This window comes from Scyliorhinus torazame, chromosome 12 (genome assembly GCF_047496885.1).
Source record: "Scyliorhinus torazame isolate Kashiwa2021f chromosome 12, sScyTor2.1, whole genome shotgun sequence".
Classification (NCBI taxonomy): domain Eukaryota; kingdom Metazoa; phylum Chordata; class Chondrichthyes; order Carcharhiniformes; family Scyliorhinidae; genus Scyliorhinus; species Scyliorhinus torazame.
This window is the reverse complement of record NC_092718.1, coordinates 148,547,214-148,565,938: the sequence shown is the minus strand read 5'-3', so window position 1 is coordinate 148,565,938 and position 18,725 is coordinate 148,547,214. Positions and strand designations below refer to the sequence as shown.

Genomic DNA, 18,725 nt, shown 5'->3' with positions numbered 1-18,725 from the left:
TAGCTTCAGGGATGATTTCAAGCGTGACATGAAGGCCGTAGACATTGATTATCACTCTTGGGAGTTAGTTGCTGATGGCAGAGGAAATTGGGCTTATGTGTATCACCATGATGACCAGTGGCTTGGTATTAGGCACCATCGTCAAAAACAACAGCACACAATGGCACTTGGAAGCTTCATATGAGGCACTGTGGCAGAATCAGCCTCTCAAGGATTGGCTTCTTCAGCCATCAGCAAAGATGCTCCATATGAAGACGACCCATCTGAAATGGATTGTTTGCTGCATGCCGATCATCTTTCGTAGATGTAAGAATGCTGACCGACCTTGCTCAGGTGGCTTCCTGAAGCAGTATTTGGGGCGGCACAGTGGTTAGCACTGCTGCCTCACAGCGCAGGGACCCAGGTTCGATTCTGACCTCGGGTGTGGAGTTGCACATTCTCCCCATGTCTGCGTGGGTTTCCTCGGGTGCTCCGGTTTCCTCCCACAGCCCAAAGATGTGCAGGTTAGGTGGATTGGCTATGCTAAATTGACCCATAGTGTCCAAAAGGTTAGGTGGGATTGCTGGGTTTTGGGGATAGGGTGGGAGCGTGGGCCTAGGTAGGATGTTCTTTTGGAGGATCGGTGCCGACTCGATTTGCTGAATGGCCTCTGCCCTGTAGTGATTCTATGACCACAATTGGAGTCAGCAACCTTGGACTGCAGCCTCGGGCCAGGTGGGAAACGGTCTGCCCTGATTGCCACTTGTATGCTGGTAAATGCCCATGTTGACCTCTGACCACTAGGGAAGCCACCACGGTCAAAAGATCTGTCAATGACAGAAGAAAATTTGTTTCCAGTGCCACTCATAACAAAACTCCACAAATCCAAATGTATTATTGAATCACTGTTTAGAGCTAAAGTTTTGAACAGACTGTATTGCTGTGTTAGAAAAGAGGAGATTGCGAATGTAGTAACAATACAAACAGAAAATGCTGGAAATACTCCAGCCTGGCAGCATATTTGGAGAGAGAAACAGAGTTAACCTTTCATTTTGAATGTTTTGAATTTTCAGGATCTGAAGATTTCGCTTTTGCACCAATCAAATAGATTTTTTAAGACGGGACAAAAAAATAATGGTTCTGAAAGCAAATCCAAATCTTTGCTATGTTTAAAATAATCATTACACTGGATTAGAAGACTCATTCATATATTATATGGTGTAAGAGTAAAATGTATGCCCCAGTTTTTAATACTGAAACTATGTAGTATCCCTGTCTACTACACACCCTTATCCCTCTGCAAGTTGACAATCCTGTTTTTGCCCCTCAGTGAGCCGTCAACACTACAGGCAAGAACAATTACTGCGCGTTTCAGCCTAAAGTTCAAACCGATTCTGTAAAATTATCTTCAGCTTATTTCTATACAAATTAATAGGAATAGGTTCACTCCCAAAACAAATGACACAAATTGCAGCATGGACCGACGCAAAAGCAAAATTCTGTGGATTCTGGGAATTTGAAATGAAAACAGAAAATTCTGCCAGTGCTATCATCTGTAAAGAGAGAGAGAGAGACAGGGCTAACGATTTCTTGTCAGTGACCTTTCACCAATACTGTACAGTTCAGATCATCAGTTCCAATGAAAGGTCACTGATCTACTGCGTTGACTCTATTTCTCTCAGCACGGAGGACATCAGACCTGCTGAGTATTTCCAACATGTTCTGAGAACGGTTGAGTATTGCTTCTGTGCCTGATTTTTTTTTATTGGGCAGAATTCAACTCGTGTTTCTCCATGAAATGAAACATTTCTGCCTCTGCCATAGCTCCATTGTGGGGAAATTTGCTGATGGGATTTTGGGTGGTATTCAGGAAGCTAAACACAGTGGGCTGGATTCTCCATTTGGTAGACTAGGCACTAGTTAAAATCCCCTAGTGGCCGTAAAGCTGGATGCACTTCCGTATTACACAGCATGCAGATTTCTGCATGGGGGAATCGCGATATTGGGCCACCATCTTAAGTGAGAGGCCTGATAGCGAGGTCACGTGTCGTGTCCCCCCCACCCCGCACCACAAATCGGCCCTGACAGCCCACACGGCAACACCCCACACCCCAGATTGCCTGGGAGCCTGCCTCCCAAGTATGGGGGTGACCTGATCTGGCGCCCTGGGAACTCTGTAATAGGGGGACCCCAACCAAAGCACAAGAACAGACCCTTCGGCCTCCACGCCTGCGCCGACCATGGTACCTGCCTAAACTAAAACCTTATGCACTTACGGAGTCCATAACCTTCCATTCTCGTCCTATTCACATATTTGTCCAGATGCCCCTTAAATGTAGTAGGGGGACCCCCACCCCCCCCCCCCCCCCTGCCCCCAGGACCCCTGTAATAGGGCTACCCTCCCAGATCCCTGTAATAGGGGGAATCCCTGCCTACAGGAACCCCCTTCCCCTACCGGGAAACTAGAGAGCAGTCCAAACAGGGTCTGTGGGAAGCATTATAGTTGCCATATTTAAGTTGCAGCTCCTCATGTCCATTCCTTGAAGGAGAGCATCTGTACCTGTGTCTGGTTCCTACAGACCCACTGGCTGCAATCCATTTATGACTTTCCAATAGTGGTTTGTGATTGACAGCTTGTAAAAACCATCAGTTTTGATCCATTCATATCCCTTCAGCTTCAGTGACCTAAGTGGTGAAATCCCAATGTTTGTAAACATTGACCACATTAAAGGTAGGTAAGTGCAGTGAAATCACATGCTCGAGTGATTGGTATGATCTTACAGCAATTTCATCCCTTTGGTCAATATTTTGTGGAGTGCTGTGGGGGAATGGGTTTGGACAGACTTTATCATCGTGGGCCTGACGTGGTGGACCTTGTGGTGGCCCAGGGGGCAACGGTTGCCCCTTGGCACACCGTGAGGTCCACCACGTCAGGCCCACGATTGTAGAGACCACAATTAAACATCATCTACGTGATTCCCGGCCGAAGAATCACAGGAGGCGGAGCATATGGCGCCGGGTCTGCTAAATAGATGCAAATGGGTCCTTGCGACATACTTGGATTTATCTCCATGCTCCCGCTGGCGTGTGGAGTGGAACTCGTTCACGGCCCCAGTGGGGGGTTCGGAGCATGGCATTGGATCCCAATTTTGCCCAGACGCCCAATTCTCTGTCCCATCGGGGAACACATTCTGGCCATCCTGGGGGTTGAGGATCCTGCCCATTGTGTGCGATGCCCAGTTCAGTTTAAATTCTTTGTATGCTTTTCGAGCACAGATGTGCAAGTCGCTGCAGCAGGTGAAGGTATCTATGATTTCATGAAGGATCATGCATGATTTATCTCTTTGTATTTGTATTTAAAGATGGCTGATTTAGATTTTAAAAAAAAAATAGATTTGTGAACGTTTAGACGCGTCGCTCCGATCAGAACACAGAGGGCGACAAAATGGTTTAATTATTTACAGCTCACTTATGAAGTTTATGAAATTTTTGTGTGATCATATTTCTGTATCTTGTTTATGTGACATTAAGCCATTAGTACTTGCTTCCAGTGTCTTGCACAGCCAGCTGTCAGGAATTGCTCAGATCAGCAACAGAGAATATCCATTTCTACCACATCTCCGAGGCACCAGCCTCTGCAAGTTCCGGCTCTGTTGGCTGCTGCGAGACCCTTGCATCGTGATTTAGTGCTACAGGCTTGAGCCTTTGCCTTAATACAGAAGCACCTTGGCTTAACAGGCTTTTATGCGCTTTGCTTTCAGTGCGAGTTGATGGTGGTGAACAGCTTATTTGGGAAGAATGAGGCCGTTCTCGTAAATCTACTCTGGGCATTGCAGGGGCACCTCCTTTCCTGGTGTTACCTGCAGCTGAAGGGGAATGATGTCTTGTCTCTCCGGCACACAAGAGAAATCCTCCTTAACTGTATGTATCACAGTCTTTCCACTTTTAACCTTTGCTTGATAGTCATTCAGGCCCAAATTGGAATGAAAATGTCTTAAAAAAAATGTATGGAAAGAGCATCATCCAAGTGATTAGCCCTGTAAATCTTTTGTATGTACTTCAAGTTCTTTGAGCAGCATTTGAGAAACTGCCTCTATGATCATATCCTGATTTTAAAGTACCAAAGTTGATTTTTAACTTCAGACATTGTGTTAAAGTTGTCTTTGATGCCAAATCCACGATAAAAATTTAAATTCAATAAATGTCTCTGAAATCATTGACTACTGCCATATTTTGATTCCCCAATCTGGGCTCACTTTAATGTCTCATCTGAAAAACTAGTGACGGATTGAATAAGTTACTAAATGGCCACTAGAATGAACATAAAATGTTTTATATTAAAGTCTCACATTTGGTAACACTATTGTCAGTATGCGAAAAGGATGTGGTTTCAAGTCCCAGCCTAGAACTTGAGAACATAACCTAGGCTTTTACTGCGGGAACAATAGGGTGGTCTGAAATGCAGAATTTTGGCTGAGCTCTTTTGGTGATCCCGGCAGAGGTAACTGATTCTGCAGAACTTCTCGAAAAGAGTGGCGAGTTCCTCGGGTGGCCTAACCAACCAACATCAGCAAAGGTAAACGCAAATTACTGTGGATGCTGGAATCTGAAACAAGACCAGAAAATGCTGGACAATCTCAGAAGGTCTGACAGCATCTGTGGCGAGAGAGAAGGGATCTAACATTTTGAGTCAGGATGACTCTTTCTCAATGCTGAAATGCAACTGGCCATTCCTTTCCTGAGCGCTCGTGAGACCTGAACTTCAAAAATAATGTATTGGTCTAAAGCGCCTAGTGGTGTCCTGATGCCGGGATCAGGCTTTTCTTCCTTCCATAATGCAAGTTCTTTCTAATTGGACAAAGCAATAAAATCCATGGAATTATTGTGTAATACTGATTTCAGCATTATTCATGACTCCTGGATTAAAAGTACCTCCTTCTGGGATTTGGTTGATTGATTCATGTCTTATTTTTAAATGGAAGAGAAGCAAATCTGTTTATTTGTAAATAGTTATGTTTACGTTGCATGCTCCTGAGCTCCTCAGTGTAAGTAGTATCAATAAATCTCTCTACTTTCTAATTAGTTTTGAATGTAGTAGGTATTCACTTTATCATTTAATGTTACTTCAACAAGGAGTAAAAGCCTGTGAAGGATAATGCAATATTTTAGAGCAGTTTAACAGGCATTACTGTAAGACATTTAACCATTGGTTATGTTGCATTTCAGACTAACGTTGAGAAGTATAATATTAATTGGGTGTTCTGTATTGGACAGGTTAAGATTTAATCCAAGTTTGCATGACCTTTGTGGAGTTGTCTTGACTGCACAAACTTTTACCTGTAATATAGAGAATGCCCTAGACTGGAAGTCGGAACTGACTTGAATTTCTTTGTGTTATTTACCATAATATTACCGAACAGATGTCAAACGCCACATCTCCAGCGCATCCAATGTACTGGATTTCCTGATGCTGAAATGCAGTGGGACTAAGATCATGTCAAACCTGAATGACTCTTTTCTTGCGATGGCAACTAGACAACTGGTACGTGAGTTAAAACATTAGATACGTTAATGAAATGCTTCTTTGTTAAAAAATGAAGACATTTGCTAATGCTGCAAGAAAATGGTGCAGATTTTTCTTGTACAATTTGCGTGAGTCATGGTATGTAAATCATGAAACTGTAAAAGATGGGTTAATGTTTCTAGCCTTTTTATTTTTTTCATTTCCAGGATTTACAGTTTGTTTCTAAATCATTATCGGAAAGAACTTGCAGGTTAATGTACTTAACAGTGCATCATTAATAGTTTTATGCTGCAGCTGAACAAACTTATCACACAGACATCAGCTCACTCCAATTTATTAGGAAAATGCAATAAACTTCAGTTCAGATATGTCGATATCCCATTAAAACAAATGTTGCAGAGCTGTGAGGAACTAGCAGAGACTAACTGGTTGCTCTTTCAAAAAACAGGCACAAGCTGATGGGCCAAATGGCCTTGCCTTCTGCTATATGATTCTGAATCTATGATCACCCATCTTTTTAGTTGCTATATCTTGTATTTTTGCACCTCTGCAATTGTGGAAATAAGTAGAGTCCAGCAACTTCATTATTTTTCTATATAAATATTAAACATTAATGCCGACATAAACAAGAATTGACCCATAGCACCTGAATCAAATTGTGCTGATATTGCAGAATCATAGAATGGTAGCAGCACAGAAGGAGGTCATTTGGCCCATCATGTCTGTGCCAGTGCAGCTGGTCCCACTCCCTGCCTTTTTCCTGAGATCCCTCAAATGCTTTCTTTTAAGATAATTATCCAATCCTCTTTTGAAAACTACAATTGAATCTGCCTCCATCACGCATTCAGGCAGTAGACTACAGATCCTAAGCAGTCGATCTATTTTAAAAAAAAAAACATTTTTCCTCATATTGCCATGGTTTTTCTTTGCCAGTCACCTTAAATCAGTTCTGTAGAAGGGTCATATTGACTTGAAGCATTTAACTGTTTCTCTCCACAGATGCTGCCAAACCTGCTGTATTTATCCAGCATTTTGATTACCTTAAATCAGTGTCCTGTCTTCCACTGGTGGGAACAGTTTCCCCCTATCCACTCTATTCAGACCCTCGTGATTTCGAACACCTCTAACAAATCTCCTCTTGACCTTCACTTTTCCAAAGAAAACAGTCCCCGCTCTCTAATATATCCATGTAGCTGGAGTTCCTCATACCTCTCTAATGCCTTTCTATCCTTCCTCAAATGTGGCGCTCAGAATTGGACACCATATTCCAGTTGAGGCCGAACCAGTGTTTTATAAGGGTTCATCATAACTTCCTTACTTTTGTACTCTATGTCCTGCCCCTGTTAATAAAGCCCAGGATCGCGTATTCAATTCCCATACCAGTTGAGAATTCTGAATTCTCCCTCTGTGTACCCAAACAGATGCCGGAATGTGGCGACTAGGGGCTTTTCACAGTAACTTCATTGCAGTGTTAATGTAAGCCTACTTGTGACAGTAAAAGATATAATAATCACACTCTCAACCTGCCCGGCCATCTTTAATGATAATAATAGTAATAATCGCTTATTGTCACAAGTAGTCTTCAATGAAGTTACTGTGAAAAGCCCCTAGTCGCCACATTCCGGTGCCTGTTCGGGGAGACCGGTATGGGAATTGAACCCGCGCTGCTGGCATTGTTCTGCATTGCAAGCCAGTTGTTTAGCCCACTGTGCTAAACCATTTTGTGCACATGTACAGTCCTTCTGCTCTTGCACCTGGTTCAGAATTGTATCCTTTAGTTTCTGTTCATTCTCCTCCTTCCGAACAAAGTGAATCACTTCATATTTCTCTGCATTAAATTTCATCTGCCACTTGTCCGCGCATTCCGCCAACTTGTTACGTCCACTTGAAGTTCATCACTACCCCCTCATATTCTCCTATGTTTTGTGTCATAGGAACATCGAAAATAAGAGCAAGAGTAGGCCATTTGGCCCCTTGAACCTGCTGCACCATTCAATATGATGATGGCTGATCCTCCATCTCAATGCCATACTCCCACTCTCTCCCTGTGATGTCTTTAGTGTCTAGAAATATATTGATTTTCTTTTTAAGAGTATTGGTCTCCACAGTCTTCTGTGATAGAGAATTCCAAAGCTCACTTGCCCCTGATATTCCAAGCTGAGAACAAAAGGTCTGAAGAAGAATCAGATTCGACTTAAAATGTTAACTCTGTTTTTCTCGTCACAGATGCTGCCAAACCCATGAGTATTTCCAGAATTCAGAACTTTTAATTTTTATTTGTGTTTTTCTATGCTAAGTGAGAGTTTATCCTGGGAGGTTGATTCTAAAATGGAAAGTTATTTCTTGTGCTATGCTAAGTTTGTAAACTCGTCACTTTTGTTCTGTTACAAATTTTGAGTGTGCTGTGCAGGTATTTTCTCAGATTTAGCAGTGTTGGTCACTTCCATATGCTAACCTGATCAGTGTTGGGCAGCACGGTAGCACAAGTGGATAGCACTGTGGCTTCACAGTGCCAGGGTCCCAGATTCAATTCCCTGCTGGGTCACTGTCTGTGCGGAATCTGCACGTTCTTCCCGTGTCTGCGTGGGTTTCCCCCGGGTGCTCCGGTTTCCTCCCACAGTCCAAAGACGTGCAAGTTAGGTGGATTGGCATTGATAAATTGCCCTTAGTGACCAAAAAGGTTAGGAGGGGTTATTGGGTTACGGGGATAGGATGGAAGTGAGCGCTTAAGGTGCAGACTCGATGGGCCGAATGGCCTCCTTCTGCACTGTATATTCTGTGTTCTATGTCCTATGCTCAGGAATTCACCCTTCGTGTCCTACCTCCTTTTGCAGTAGTGTGACCTTTGGGTGTGCTACTGGGACCCCTTGTGATTTGAACTGGTTACTGGGTCCCTCACATATATACTGCTACACAGATTCATTGATATTTTAGTGAAAGGAGACCAAAAACAAATTTCACAGCTCAGGGTAACCACTATAGTGAATCTCATGGACTTTAACAAAACCTTGGTTCCTCTTTAGTCAGTAATTCTTCATTTGCGATCTGTGGTGGTGATCTGCCATTACCTCCGGATAGTCCAATGTGCAGGTCACTGATGTCTGACGCCACAGCCAAGGCTATATGTGAGAACAGATCAAAACCTTCCTCCCTACTACCCGCATAACGTCACACAAACCAGTCTGGCCCCCTCACAGCGCTGAAGTCCTAGGTTCGCTCTCTATCCCGGGTCAATTGTGGAGTTTGCACATTCTCCCCATGTTTGCGTGAGTTTCGCCCCCACAACCCAAAGGTGTGCAAGGTAGATGGATTGGCCACGTTAAATTGTCCCTTAATTGGAAAAAATGAATTGGGTACTCTTAAACAAAAAGACACAGAACCATTAAGAACAAATGTCAAGAACACTTCCTACCATAATGTCAGAAAAGCTTCCCTCTAATACAGAAGTTCTGCCCTACAAATATAGTTAATCAAGAAATCAGTGCATGTGCTATGTTTTAAAGATAGTGTCATCCTAAGTCAAATATGGAGCTGTTGAATCCAGACTCTCGGATAGCTTAAAGTCATAAAACCATTAAATGGAGTTTCTCACAAGCAACATTTTCCCTGCAAAGTATCTCAACCTCCTTAGCTATTGTTTTGCCTCCTCAGAATCTTATCTGCTTCAATAAAATCAGCAGGCCCTCTTGCCGTGCCTCCCCACTTTCATTCACCATATACGTAAGCTCACCCAAAGCTCTGCTGCTTGTTTCCTAACTCTCACCAAGTTCCCTTCACCCACCATCCCTGATGTACATTGGCTGTTAATTAACTAGCTGTTTTTGCCTCTGATTCGCTTTTCATTTCTGGAGTATTGTGTGAAGTTTTGGTTTTCTGGCTTAAGAAAGGATATTCTTGCTATAGAGGGAGTGCAGCGAAGGTTCACCAGACTGATTCCTGGAATGGCAAGATTGTTGTATGAGTAGAGATTGGGTCTATGTTCTACTGGGCCTGTATTCACTAGAATTTAGAAGAATGAGAGAGGATCTCATGGAAACGTAAAGAATTCTGACAGGACTGGACAGACTGGGTGCAGAGTTGTTGTTTACTCTGTCTGGGTGGGAGAGGGGTTTAGAACAAGGGGTCACAGTCTCAGTTTATGGGTAGGCCATTTAGGACTGAGATTAGGAGAAATTTCTTCACTTAGAGAGTGGGTAACCTGTGGAATTCTCTACCAAGAAGACTGTGGAAGCCAAGTCACTGAATATATTTAAGAAATAAATAGATTTCCAGATTCCAAAGGTGCCAAGTGGTATGGGGAGAGCGAGGGAGTATGATGTTGAAATAGAGGATCAGCCATGATCATATTCATCATGATCAGGCGGGAGGAAGGTTTATAATAGAGCTAGATTGGTGATGGAACGCTTACTCTGTCATAATATACACATTAGTATATGACGGTGCAGAGACACACACTGACTAACACCAATCAACACACACAACACAGCAGCCAATCACCAGTTAGGGCACGGTCACTACAAAGACAGAGGGCACCAGTTTTCCCCCTCATTCAGGATGCAGCCTCAGAGAGACAGAGCCCGCAGTCAGTAGCACAAACATCCACCATGTGCTAGCAGTATAGGCTGGTCAGGTTGGGCATAGGTCTTCAGTCAATCTAACATAGTGTTGACCCACAGTCCAAGTATGTTTAACAGCTCTTAGTTAAATAAAATTGAGTTGTATTATTACAAGTGTTGGTAGCCTGTCTATGTTGCTGCTAAGGTAAACGCAGTCTCCAGAGATCCAGAGTATCCAACACATCATAGTCTTCCTGATATATGTTAATGGCCAAGACTTTGATGTACAGGACACAGTTTCAAATTTGCAAATTATATGAAACTTGAAAGTATTGTAAACCATGAGTAGAATAGTGTAAAATTTCAGAAGGAAATCGGCAGCTTGGTGTAATGGCTGGATAATTGGCAGGTGAAATTTAATAGAGAAGTGTGAAATGATTCATTTTGGTAGGAAGAGTGAGGAGAGGCTTTCTAAAATAAAGGGCACAATTCTAAAGGGGGTGCAGAAGTAGAGGGACCTTGGTGTACATGTGCATAAATCACTGAAGGTGACCGGACAAGTTGATAGAAGTAGAGGGACCTGGGTGTACATATGCATAAATCACTGAAGGTGACCGGACAAGTTGACTGCAGCAGTTAACAAAACATACTGCATCCTTATGTTGGTACAGTTACTGGGTTATGGGGACAAGGTGGAGGTGTGGGCTTGCGTAGGGTGCTCGTTCCAAGCACCGGTGCAGACTCGATGGGCCGAATGAACATAAGAACATAAGAACTAGGAGCAGGAGTAGGCCATCTGGCCCCTCGAGCCTGCTCCACCATTCAATGAGATCATGGCTGCTCTTTTGTGGACTCAGCTCCACTTTCCGGCCCGAACACCATAACCCTTAATCCCTTTATTCTTCAAAAAACTATCTATCTTTATCTTAAAAACATTTAATGAAGGAGCCTCTACTGCTTCACTGGGCAAGGAATTCCATAGATTCACAACCCTTTGGGTGAAGAAGTTCCTCCTAAACTCAGTCCTAAATCTACTTCCCCTTATTTTGAGGCTATGCCCCCTAGTTCTGCTTTCACCCGCCAGTGTAAACAACCTGCCCGTATCTATCCTATCTATTCCCTTCATAATCTTATATGTTTCTATAAGATCCCCCCTCATCCTTCTAAATTCCAACGAGTACAGTCCCAGTCTACTCAACCTCTCCTCGTAATCCAACCCCTTCAGCTCTGGGATTAACCTAGTGAATCTCCTCTGCACACCCTCCAGTGCCAGTACGTCCTTTCTCAAATAAGGAGACCAAAACTGAACACAATACTCCAGGTGTGGCCTCACTAACACCTTATACAATTGCAGTATAACCTCCCTAGTCTTAAACTCCATCCCTCTAGCAATGAAGGACAAAATTCCATTTGCCTTCTTAATCACCTGTTGCACCTGTAAACCAACTTTTTGCGACTCATGCACTAGCACACCCACGTCTCTCTGCACAGCAGCATGTTTTAATATTTTATCATTTAAATAATAATCCCTTTTGCTGTTATTCCTACCAAAATGGATAACCTCACATTTGTCAACATTGTATTCCATCTGCCAGACCCTAGCCCATTCACTTAGCCTATCCAAATCCCTCTGCAGACTTCCAGTATCCTCTGCACTTTTTGCTTTACCACTTATCTTAGTGTCGTCTGCAAACTTGGACACATTGCCCTTGGTCTCCAACTCCAAATCATCTATGTAAACACTGATCCCTGAGGGACACCACTAGCTACTGATTGCCAACCAGAGAAACACTCATTAATCCCCACTCTTTGCTTTCTATTAATTAACCAATCCTCTATCCATGCTACTACTTTCCCCTTAATGCCATGCAGCTTTATCTTATGCAGCAACCTTTTGTGTGGCACCTTGTCAAAGGCTTTCTGGAAATCCAGATATACCACATCCATTGGCTCACCGTTATCTACCGCACTGTTAATGTCCTCAAAAAATTCCACTAAATTAGTTAGGCACGACCTGCCCTTTATGAACCCATGCTGCGTCCGCCCAATGGGACAATTTCCATCCAGATGCCTCGCTATTTCTTCCTTGATGATAGATTCCAGCATCTTCCCTACTACCGAAGTTAAGCTCACTGGCCTATAATTACCCGCTTTCTGCCTGCCTCCTTTTTTAAACAGTGGTGTCACGTTTGCTAATTTCCAATCCGCCGGGACCACCCCAGAGTCTAGTGAATTTTGGTAAATTGTTACTAGTGCATTTGCAATTTCCCTAGCCATCTCTTTTAGCACTCTGGGATGCATTCCATCAGGTCCAGGCGACTTGTCTACCTTTAGCCCCATTAGCTTGCCCATCACTACCTCCTTGGTGATAACAATCCTCTCAAGGTCCTCACCTGTCATAGCCTCATTTCCATCAATCACTGGCATGTTATTTGTGTCTTCCACTGCGAAGACCGACCCAAAGAAACCTGTTCAGTTCCTCAGCCATTTCCTCATCTCCCATTATTAAATCTCCCTTCTCATCCTCTAAAGGACCAATATTTACCTTAGCCACTCTTTTTTGTTTTATATATTTGGAGAAACCTTTACTATCTGTTTTTATATTCTGAGCAAGTTTACTCTCATAATCTATCTTACTCTTTATAGCTTTTTTAGTAGCTTTCTGTTGCCCCCTAAAGATTTCCCAGTCCTCTAGTCTCCCACTGATCTTTGCTGCTTTGTATGTTTTTTCCTTCAATTTGATACTCTCCCTTATTTCCTTAGATATCCACGGTCGATTTTCCCTCTTTTTACCATTCTTCCTTTTTGTTGGTATAAACCTTTGCTGAGCACTGTGAAAAATCACTTGGAAGGTTCTCCACTGTTCCTCAACTGTTTCACCATAAAGTCTTTGCTCCCAGTCTACCTTAGCTAGTTCTTCTCTCATCCCATTATAATCTCCTTTGTTTAAGCACAAAACACTAGTGCTTGATTTTACCTTCTCACCCTCCATCTGTATTTTAAATTGCACCATATTGTGATCGCTCCTTCCGAGAGGATCCCTAACTATGAGATCCTGAATCAATCCTGTCTCATTAAACAGGACCAGATCTAGGACCGCTTGTTCCCTCGTAGGTTCCATTACATACTGTTCTAGGAAACTATCGCGGATACATTCTATAAACTCCTCCTCAAGGCTGCCTTGACCGACCTGGTTAAACCAATCGACATGTAGATTAAAATCCCCCATGATAACTGCTGTACCATTTCTACATGCATCAGTTATTTCTTTGTTTATTGCCTGCCCCACCATAATGTTACTATTTGGTGGCCTATAGACTACTCCTATCAGTGACTTTTTCGCCTTACTATTCCTGATTTCCACCCAAATGGATTCAACCTTATCCTCCATAGTACCGATGTCATTGCTTACTGTTGCCCGGATGTCATCCTTAAATAACAGAGCTACACCACCTCCCTTACCATCCACTCTGTCCTTCCGAATAGTTTGATGCCCTCAGATATTTAACTTCCAGTCGTGACCATCCTTTAACCATGTTTCAGTAATGGCCACTAAATCATAGTCATTCACGATGATTTGCGCCATCAACTCATTTACCTTATTCCGAATACTACGAGCATTCAGGTAAAGTACACTTATGTTGGCTTTTTTACCTCTATTCTGAATCTTAGCACCTCGATCAGTAACCTCTCCTAAGTTATATTTCCTCTTAACCTTTCTCCTAATTTTCCTTGTCGTTGAACCCATATCTTCATGTAACAACCTGCCGCGTCGCTTACAATTAATGTTTTCACTTCCCATTTCATTCCTTTTAGTATTCCTGGTCCTATTCACTGAGCTCCCCTCAGTCACTGTACCTTGTACTGACGCCGTTTTTGATTTTTGACTATGGCTTCTCTGCCTTACACTTTCCCCCTCACTGCCCTTTGTTTCTGTCCATGTTTTACTACCTTCCAACTTCCTGCATTGGTTCCCATCCCCCTGCCACATTAGTTTAAACTCTCCCCAACAGCTCTAGCAAACACTCCCCCTAGGACATTGGTCCCAGTCCTGCCCAGGTGCAGACCGTCCGGTTTGTACTGAACCCACCTCCCCCAGAACCGGTTCCAATGTCCCAGGAATTTGAATCCCTCCCTCTTGTACCATCTCTCGAGCCACGCATTCATCCTATCTATCCTGACATTCCTACTCTGACTAGCTTGTGGCACTGGTAGCAATCTTGAGATTACTACCTTTGAGGTCCTACTTTTTAGTTTAACTCCTAACTCCCTAAATTCAGCTTGAAGGACCTTGTCCTGTCTTTTACCTATATTGTTGATGCCTACGTGCAACACGACAGCTGGCAGTTCACCCCCCCCCCCCCCCCCAGAATGTCCTGCAGCCGCTCCGAGACATCCTTGACCCTTGCACCAGGGAGGCAACATACCATCCTTGAGTCTCGGTTGCGTCCGCAGAATCGCTTGTCTATTCCCCTTACAATTGAGTCCCCAATCACTATAACCCTGCCATTCTTCTTCCTGCCCAGCTGCGCAGCAGAGCCAGCCACGGTGCCATGAACCTGGCTGCTGCTGCCTTCGCCTCGTGAGCCATCTCCCTCAACAGTATCCAAAACGGTATATCTGTTTTGCAGGGAGATGACCGCAGAGGACACCTGCACTGCCTTCCTACTCTTGCTCTGTCTTTTGGTCACCCATTTTCTATCTCCCTCAGTACCTTTCACCTGCGGTGTGACCAACTCGCTAAACGTGCTATCCACAACCTCCTCAGCATCGCGGATGCTCCAAAGTGAGTCTATCCGCAGCTGCAGAGCCGTCAAGCGGTCTAAAAGGAGCTGCAACTGGACACACTTCTTGCACGTGAAGGAGCCAGGGACAGTGCACGTGTCCCTGAGCTCCCACATCGCACACGAGGAGCATGACACGGGTTGAGATCTCCTGCCATGTCTTAAACCTTCGGTTGACTTCAACCATTACAATTTCCCCCCCAAAATTAAATTAAAAAATAAACAACAAAGAAAAAAATAAATAAATATACCAATGAAAAGAAACAGAAAAACAGAAACACTACTTACCAGGGATAAAAAGCACTTCCTCCCCACCCAGCTATGAATTCCCACCTAGATTCAAATTCTCAAACTCACTCTTGGTTCTGTCTCACTCTGGCTGTCTTCTCTGGCTCACTGGGAGAACTCACTGGCCTCAATGGCCTCCTTCTGCACTGTAAATTCTATGATTCTATGATCTTTAGCAGTCAGGCCATAGAATATAAAAGCAAACACTGGTCTGGCCTCTATTCATATTGAGTCCAGTTTCCATCATACTTTAGGTAGGATATGAAAGCTTTAGAGAGAATGCAGGAAAGACTCACGAGAATGATTCCAGGTATGAGGAATGTCCGTTACGTGGATAGATTGGAGAAACTGGGCTGTTCTCATTGGAGAAGGGAAGGTTGAGAGGAGATTTGATAGAGGTATTCAAAATCGTGAAGGATGTGAACAGCGAGATCTGGCGACATGGTGGTACAACAGTTAGCACTACTGCCTCACAGCGTCAGGGACCCGGGTTCAATTCCAGCTTTGGGTAACTGTGTGGACTTTGCACTTTCTCCCCGTGTCTGCGTGGGTTTCCCCCTGGTGCTCCGGTTTCCTCCCACAGTCCAAAGATGTGCAGATTAAGCGGTTTGGCCATGCAAAAGTGCCCCATAGTGTCTAAAAATGTTAGGTAGAGTTACTGGATTACGTGGATAGATGGGGTTGAGCACCTAGGTCGGGTGCTGTTTCAGAGGGTCAGTGCAGACTCGATGGGCTGAATGGCCTCCTCCTGTACTGTAGGGTTTCTATGATTCTATGACAGAGTAGATAGCGAGAAACTAGCCAGAGGACACAGATTTAAGGTAATTGGTAAAAAACAGCAAAAGTGACGTGAAAGACATCGTTACACCCAGCGAGTGGTTAGGATCTGGAATGTGTTGCTTGAGATTGCGGTGGAGGCAGGGTCAATAGAGGATTTCTAAAGAGAAGTGGAACATTATCTGTAAAGGAAAGATTTACAGAGCAAAGGAAAACAAATTGGGAGCGGCACTCAGTCAATTACTCCTTTGAGAACTAATACAGGCACAGTAGGCCAAATGACTTCCTCCTGTGCTGGAACCATTCTATGATTGTGTGATTCCATGTAGTAAATTCAGTAACCTGAATTCCAATGGGTTTTAGCAGCTGTGCTCTATTCTGGAGTCGAGTGACCAGTTAATTAAGCTCCACATGTGATCACCATAATTCTTCACTAATATTGGTAACAATTACTTTGAATAGATCATGAAATAGCAATCAAATGCCACAATATTATGCTTTTGAAACAGCTGATGTTAGTAATCATAGATTTGATGTGTTTAAAGAACTATATATAGCACCTAGACTCTGACATTATTCAATGTTTTTCTTAAGTAAGATAAGCTATGTCATTTTACGTATAGAATTAATTCATGTGTTGCCTGACATTTTTCAGTATAAAACATAGTTTCTATTTCCCCCCTACCCAGTAGCTCAGTGTTGAAATTTTATTTATCCCCTGGGGCAGCTTATCTAATGTGTCTTGCCGGTCTAGATGTCTGACCAGCCATCCCATCCATAGTCTTTTTGGACAAGTCAAATAAATGTTATTGGGAATAATCAAATCTCTGTTGTTTTGAACAGCTACCTTTACAATAGATTCTGCTGTAATAAGAACAACATCACTGTGAGTTGTAATCTGGCAGGCCAGTCCTTGCCAGTACAATGTTCTAACGTTTTGAAAGCTATATTTTCTGGTCATCTGGTATGATACCTGGATTCAATGAACTGTCACAATTCAAGTTGTAGCATTCCATTACTTTTGACATTGTCTTTAATTTGCTATTCCACCAAATATAATGACTCCATGTGTTTTTAAACCTGTTCTATTTGGTTAGCATTGTTGCTTCACAGCGCCAGGGTCCCAGGCTCGATTCCCAGCTTGGGTCACTGTCTGTGGGAAGTCTGCATGTTCCCCTTGTGTCTGCGTGGATTTCCTCCGGGTGCTCCGGTTTCCTCCCACAAGTCCTGAAAGACGTGCTGTTAAGTAATTTGGACATTCTGAATTCTCCCTCTGTGTACCCAAACAGGCGCCGGAGTGTGGCGACGAGGGGATTTTCACAGTAACTTCATTGCAGTGTTAATGTAAGCCGACTTGTGACAATAAAGATTATTATCATTATTATTCCTGCTAATGAATTTAGCTTGCTTATACATAACCATTCAATAATATGTCATCAAAATGTTGTTGCAGGTAATCTTTCTTTTAGAGCTTTCTAGTTTGGACATTCCTCACTGTTCCTTGCTACAAGCCTTCGCTCCACTGGCTAAAACATTGAAGATCCTTTGTCGTGAAACTGGTGACGACTTCATCAAGGTAGCAGTCTGTGTCTAACTCGTGCAGTCTTTGTTAATGCAGTCTTGTTGATAACTAAGAAAATATGTTCATAAGGTCATAAGAAAGAAGAGCAGATGTAAGCCAGACAGTCCATCAAGCCTGCTCCACAATTCAGTAATATCATGGCCGATGTGATTCTGACCTTATCTCCACTTTCCGGCCTGTCATCCACAACCCTAGACTCCCGAGGAGATCAAAAATCTATGCAACTCAGCCTTGAAACCTTTCAATGACTCGGCCTCCAGAGGAGAAATTCCTTCTGTTACCAATGGAAGTATATCCATCCTTCAGTGAGGAAACCAAAACTGTACAACAGTACTCCAGGTGCAATCTCAACAATGCCCTGTGCAGTCCTTCCTGCCAAAATGGACAACGTTTCAGTTCCCCACATTATACTCCATCTGCCAAACTTATGCCCACTCACCTAACCTATCAATGTCCCTTTGCAAACTATTTGTATCCTCCTCACAACTTGTTTTCCCACCTATCTGTCTCATCAGTAAATTTGGCTACGCTACAGTTGGTCCCTTCATCCAAATCATTGATGTGGATTGTATATCTAATATGGTTTTGAAACTTTCCAGTATGTCTCTACATTTTAACCTTTCAACTCCTGCTGCATGAAGATGTTTATGGGATAGTTAAGAACCCTTGTTTCAATCCTGACTAATAGCTTGATGGTGAGAACTTGGAGAAATCCGAGGACCCGGTGTTTCTCAGGATGTGGAGCATGGAGTCGACACACAACTATGAAAACAACAGTCATGAGACTACTGTCTTTGTTTGCCCGGGTGCAACATTCTTCGAAGTGGAGTTTGATGAAAAAAGTGAAACAGAAAAAAGGTATAGTCTGATTTCGAGCAACAATCTCCATAGAGACTTTGGGCGGGATTCTCCGACCCCCTCGCCGGGTCGGAGAAGCGCCGGGACCCGGCGTGAATCCCGCCTCTGCTGGCTGCCGAATTATCCGGCGCTGGGGTTTTGGCAGGGGCGGGAATCATGGTGTGCCGGTCGCGGCCCCCCCCCCCCCCCCCGGCGATTCTCCGGCTCGCGATGGGCTGAGAGGCCACCCGTTTTCGGCCGGTGTAGATCACAGCATGTCCTTACCGGTGGGACCTGACTCCACGGGCGGCCTGCAGACTCCTCGGGAGGGGGCGGGGGGGGGGATCTGGCACCGGGGAGTGCCCCCACAGTGGCCTGGCCCGCCATCGGGGCCCACC

The 18,725-nt window shown here is 43.8% G+C and overlaps 1 protein-coding gene across 4 annotated transcripts in view; it reads left to right on the top strand.

Annotated features, from left to right (window-relative positions):
• The window catches only part of zzef1 (zinc finger, ZZ-type with EF hand domain 1), a 348,514-nt gene that overhangs the window by 84,114 nt on the left and 245,675 nt on the right, over positions 1–18,725 (top strand). For all 4 annotated transcript variants that reach the window (XM_072469157.1, XM_072469156.1, XM_072469159.1 and 1 more), the window contains exons 16-19: positions 3,741–3,900; positions 5,400–5,521; positions 17,362–17,484; positions 18,179–18,348. In XM_072469157.1, coding sequence (XP_072325258.1) covers positions 3,741–3,900; positions 5,400–5,521; positions 17,362–17,484; positions 18,179–18,348 — 575 coding nt within the window. The remainder of the gene's footprint in view (positions 1–3,740; positions 3,901–5,399; positions 5,522–17,361; positions 17,485–18,178; positions 18,349–18,725) is intronic.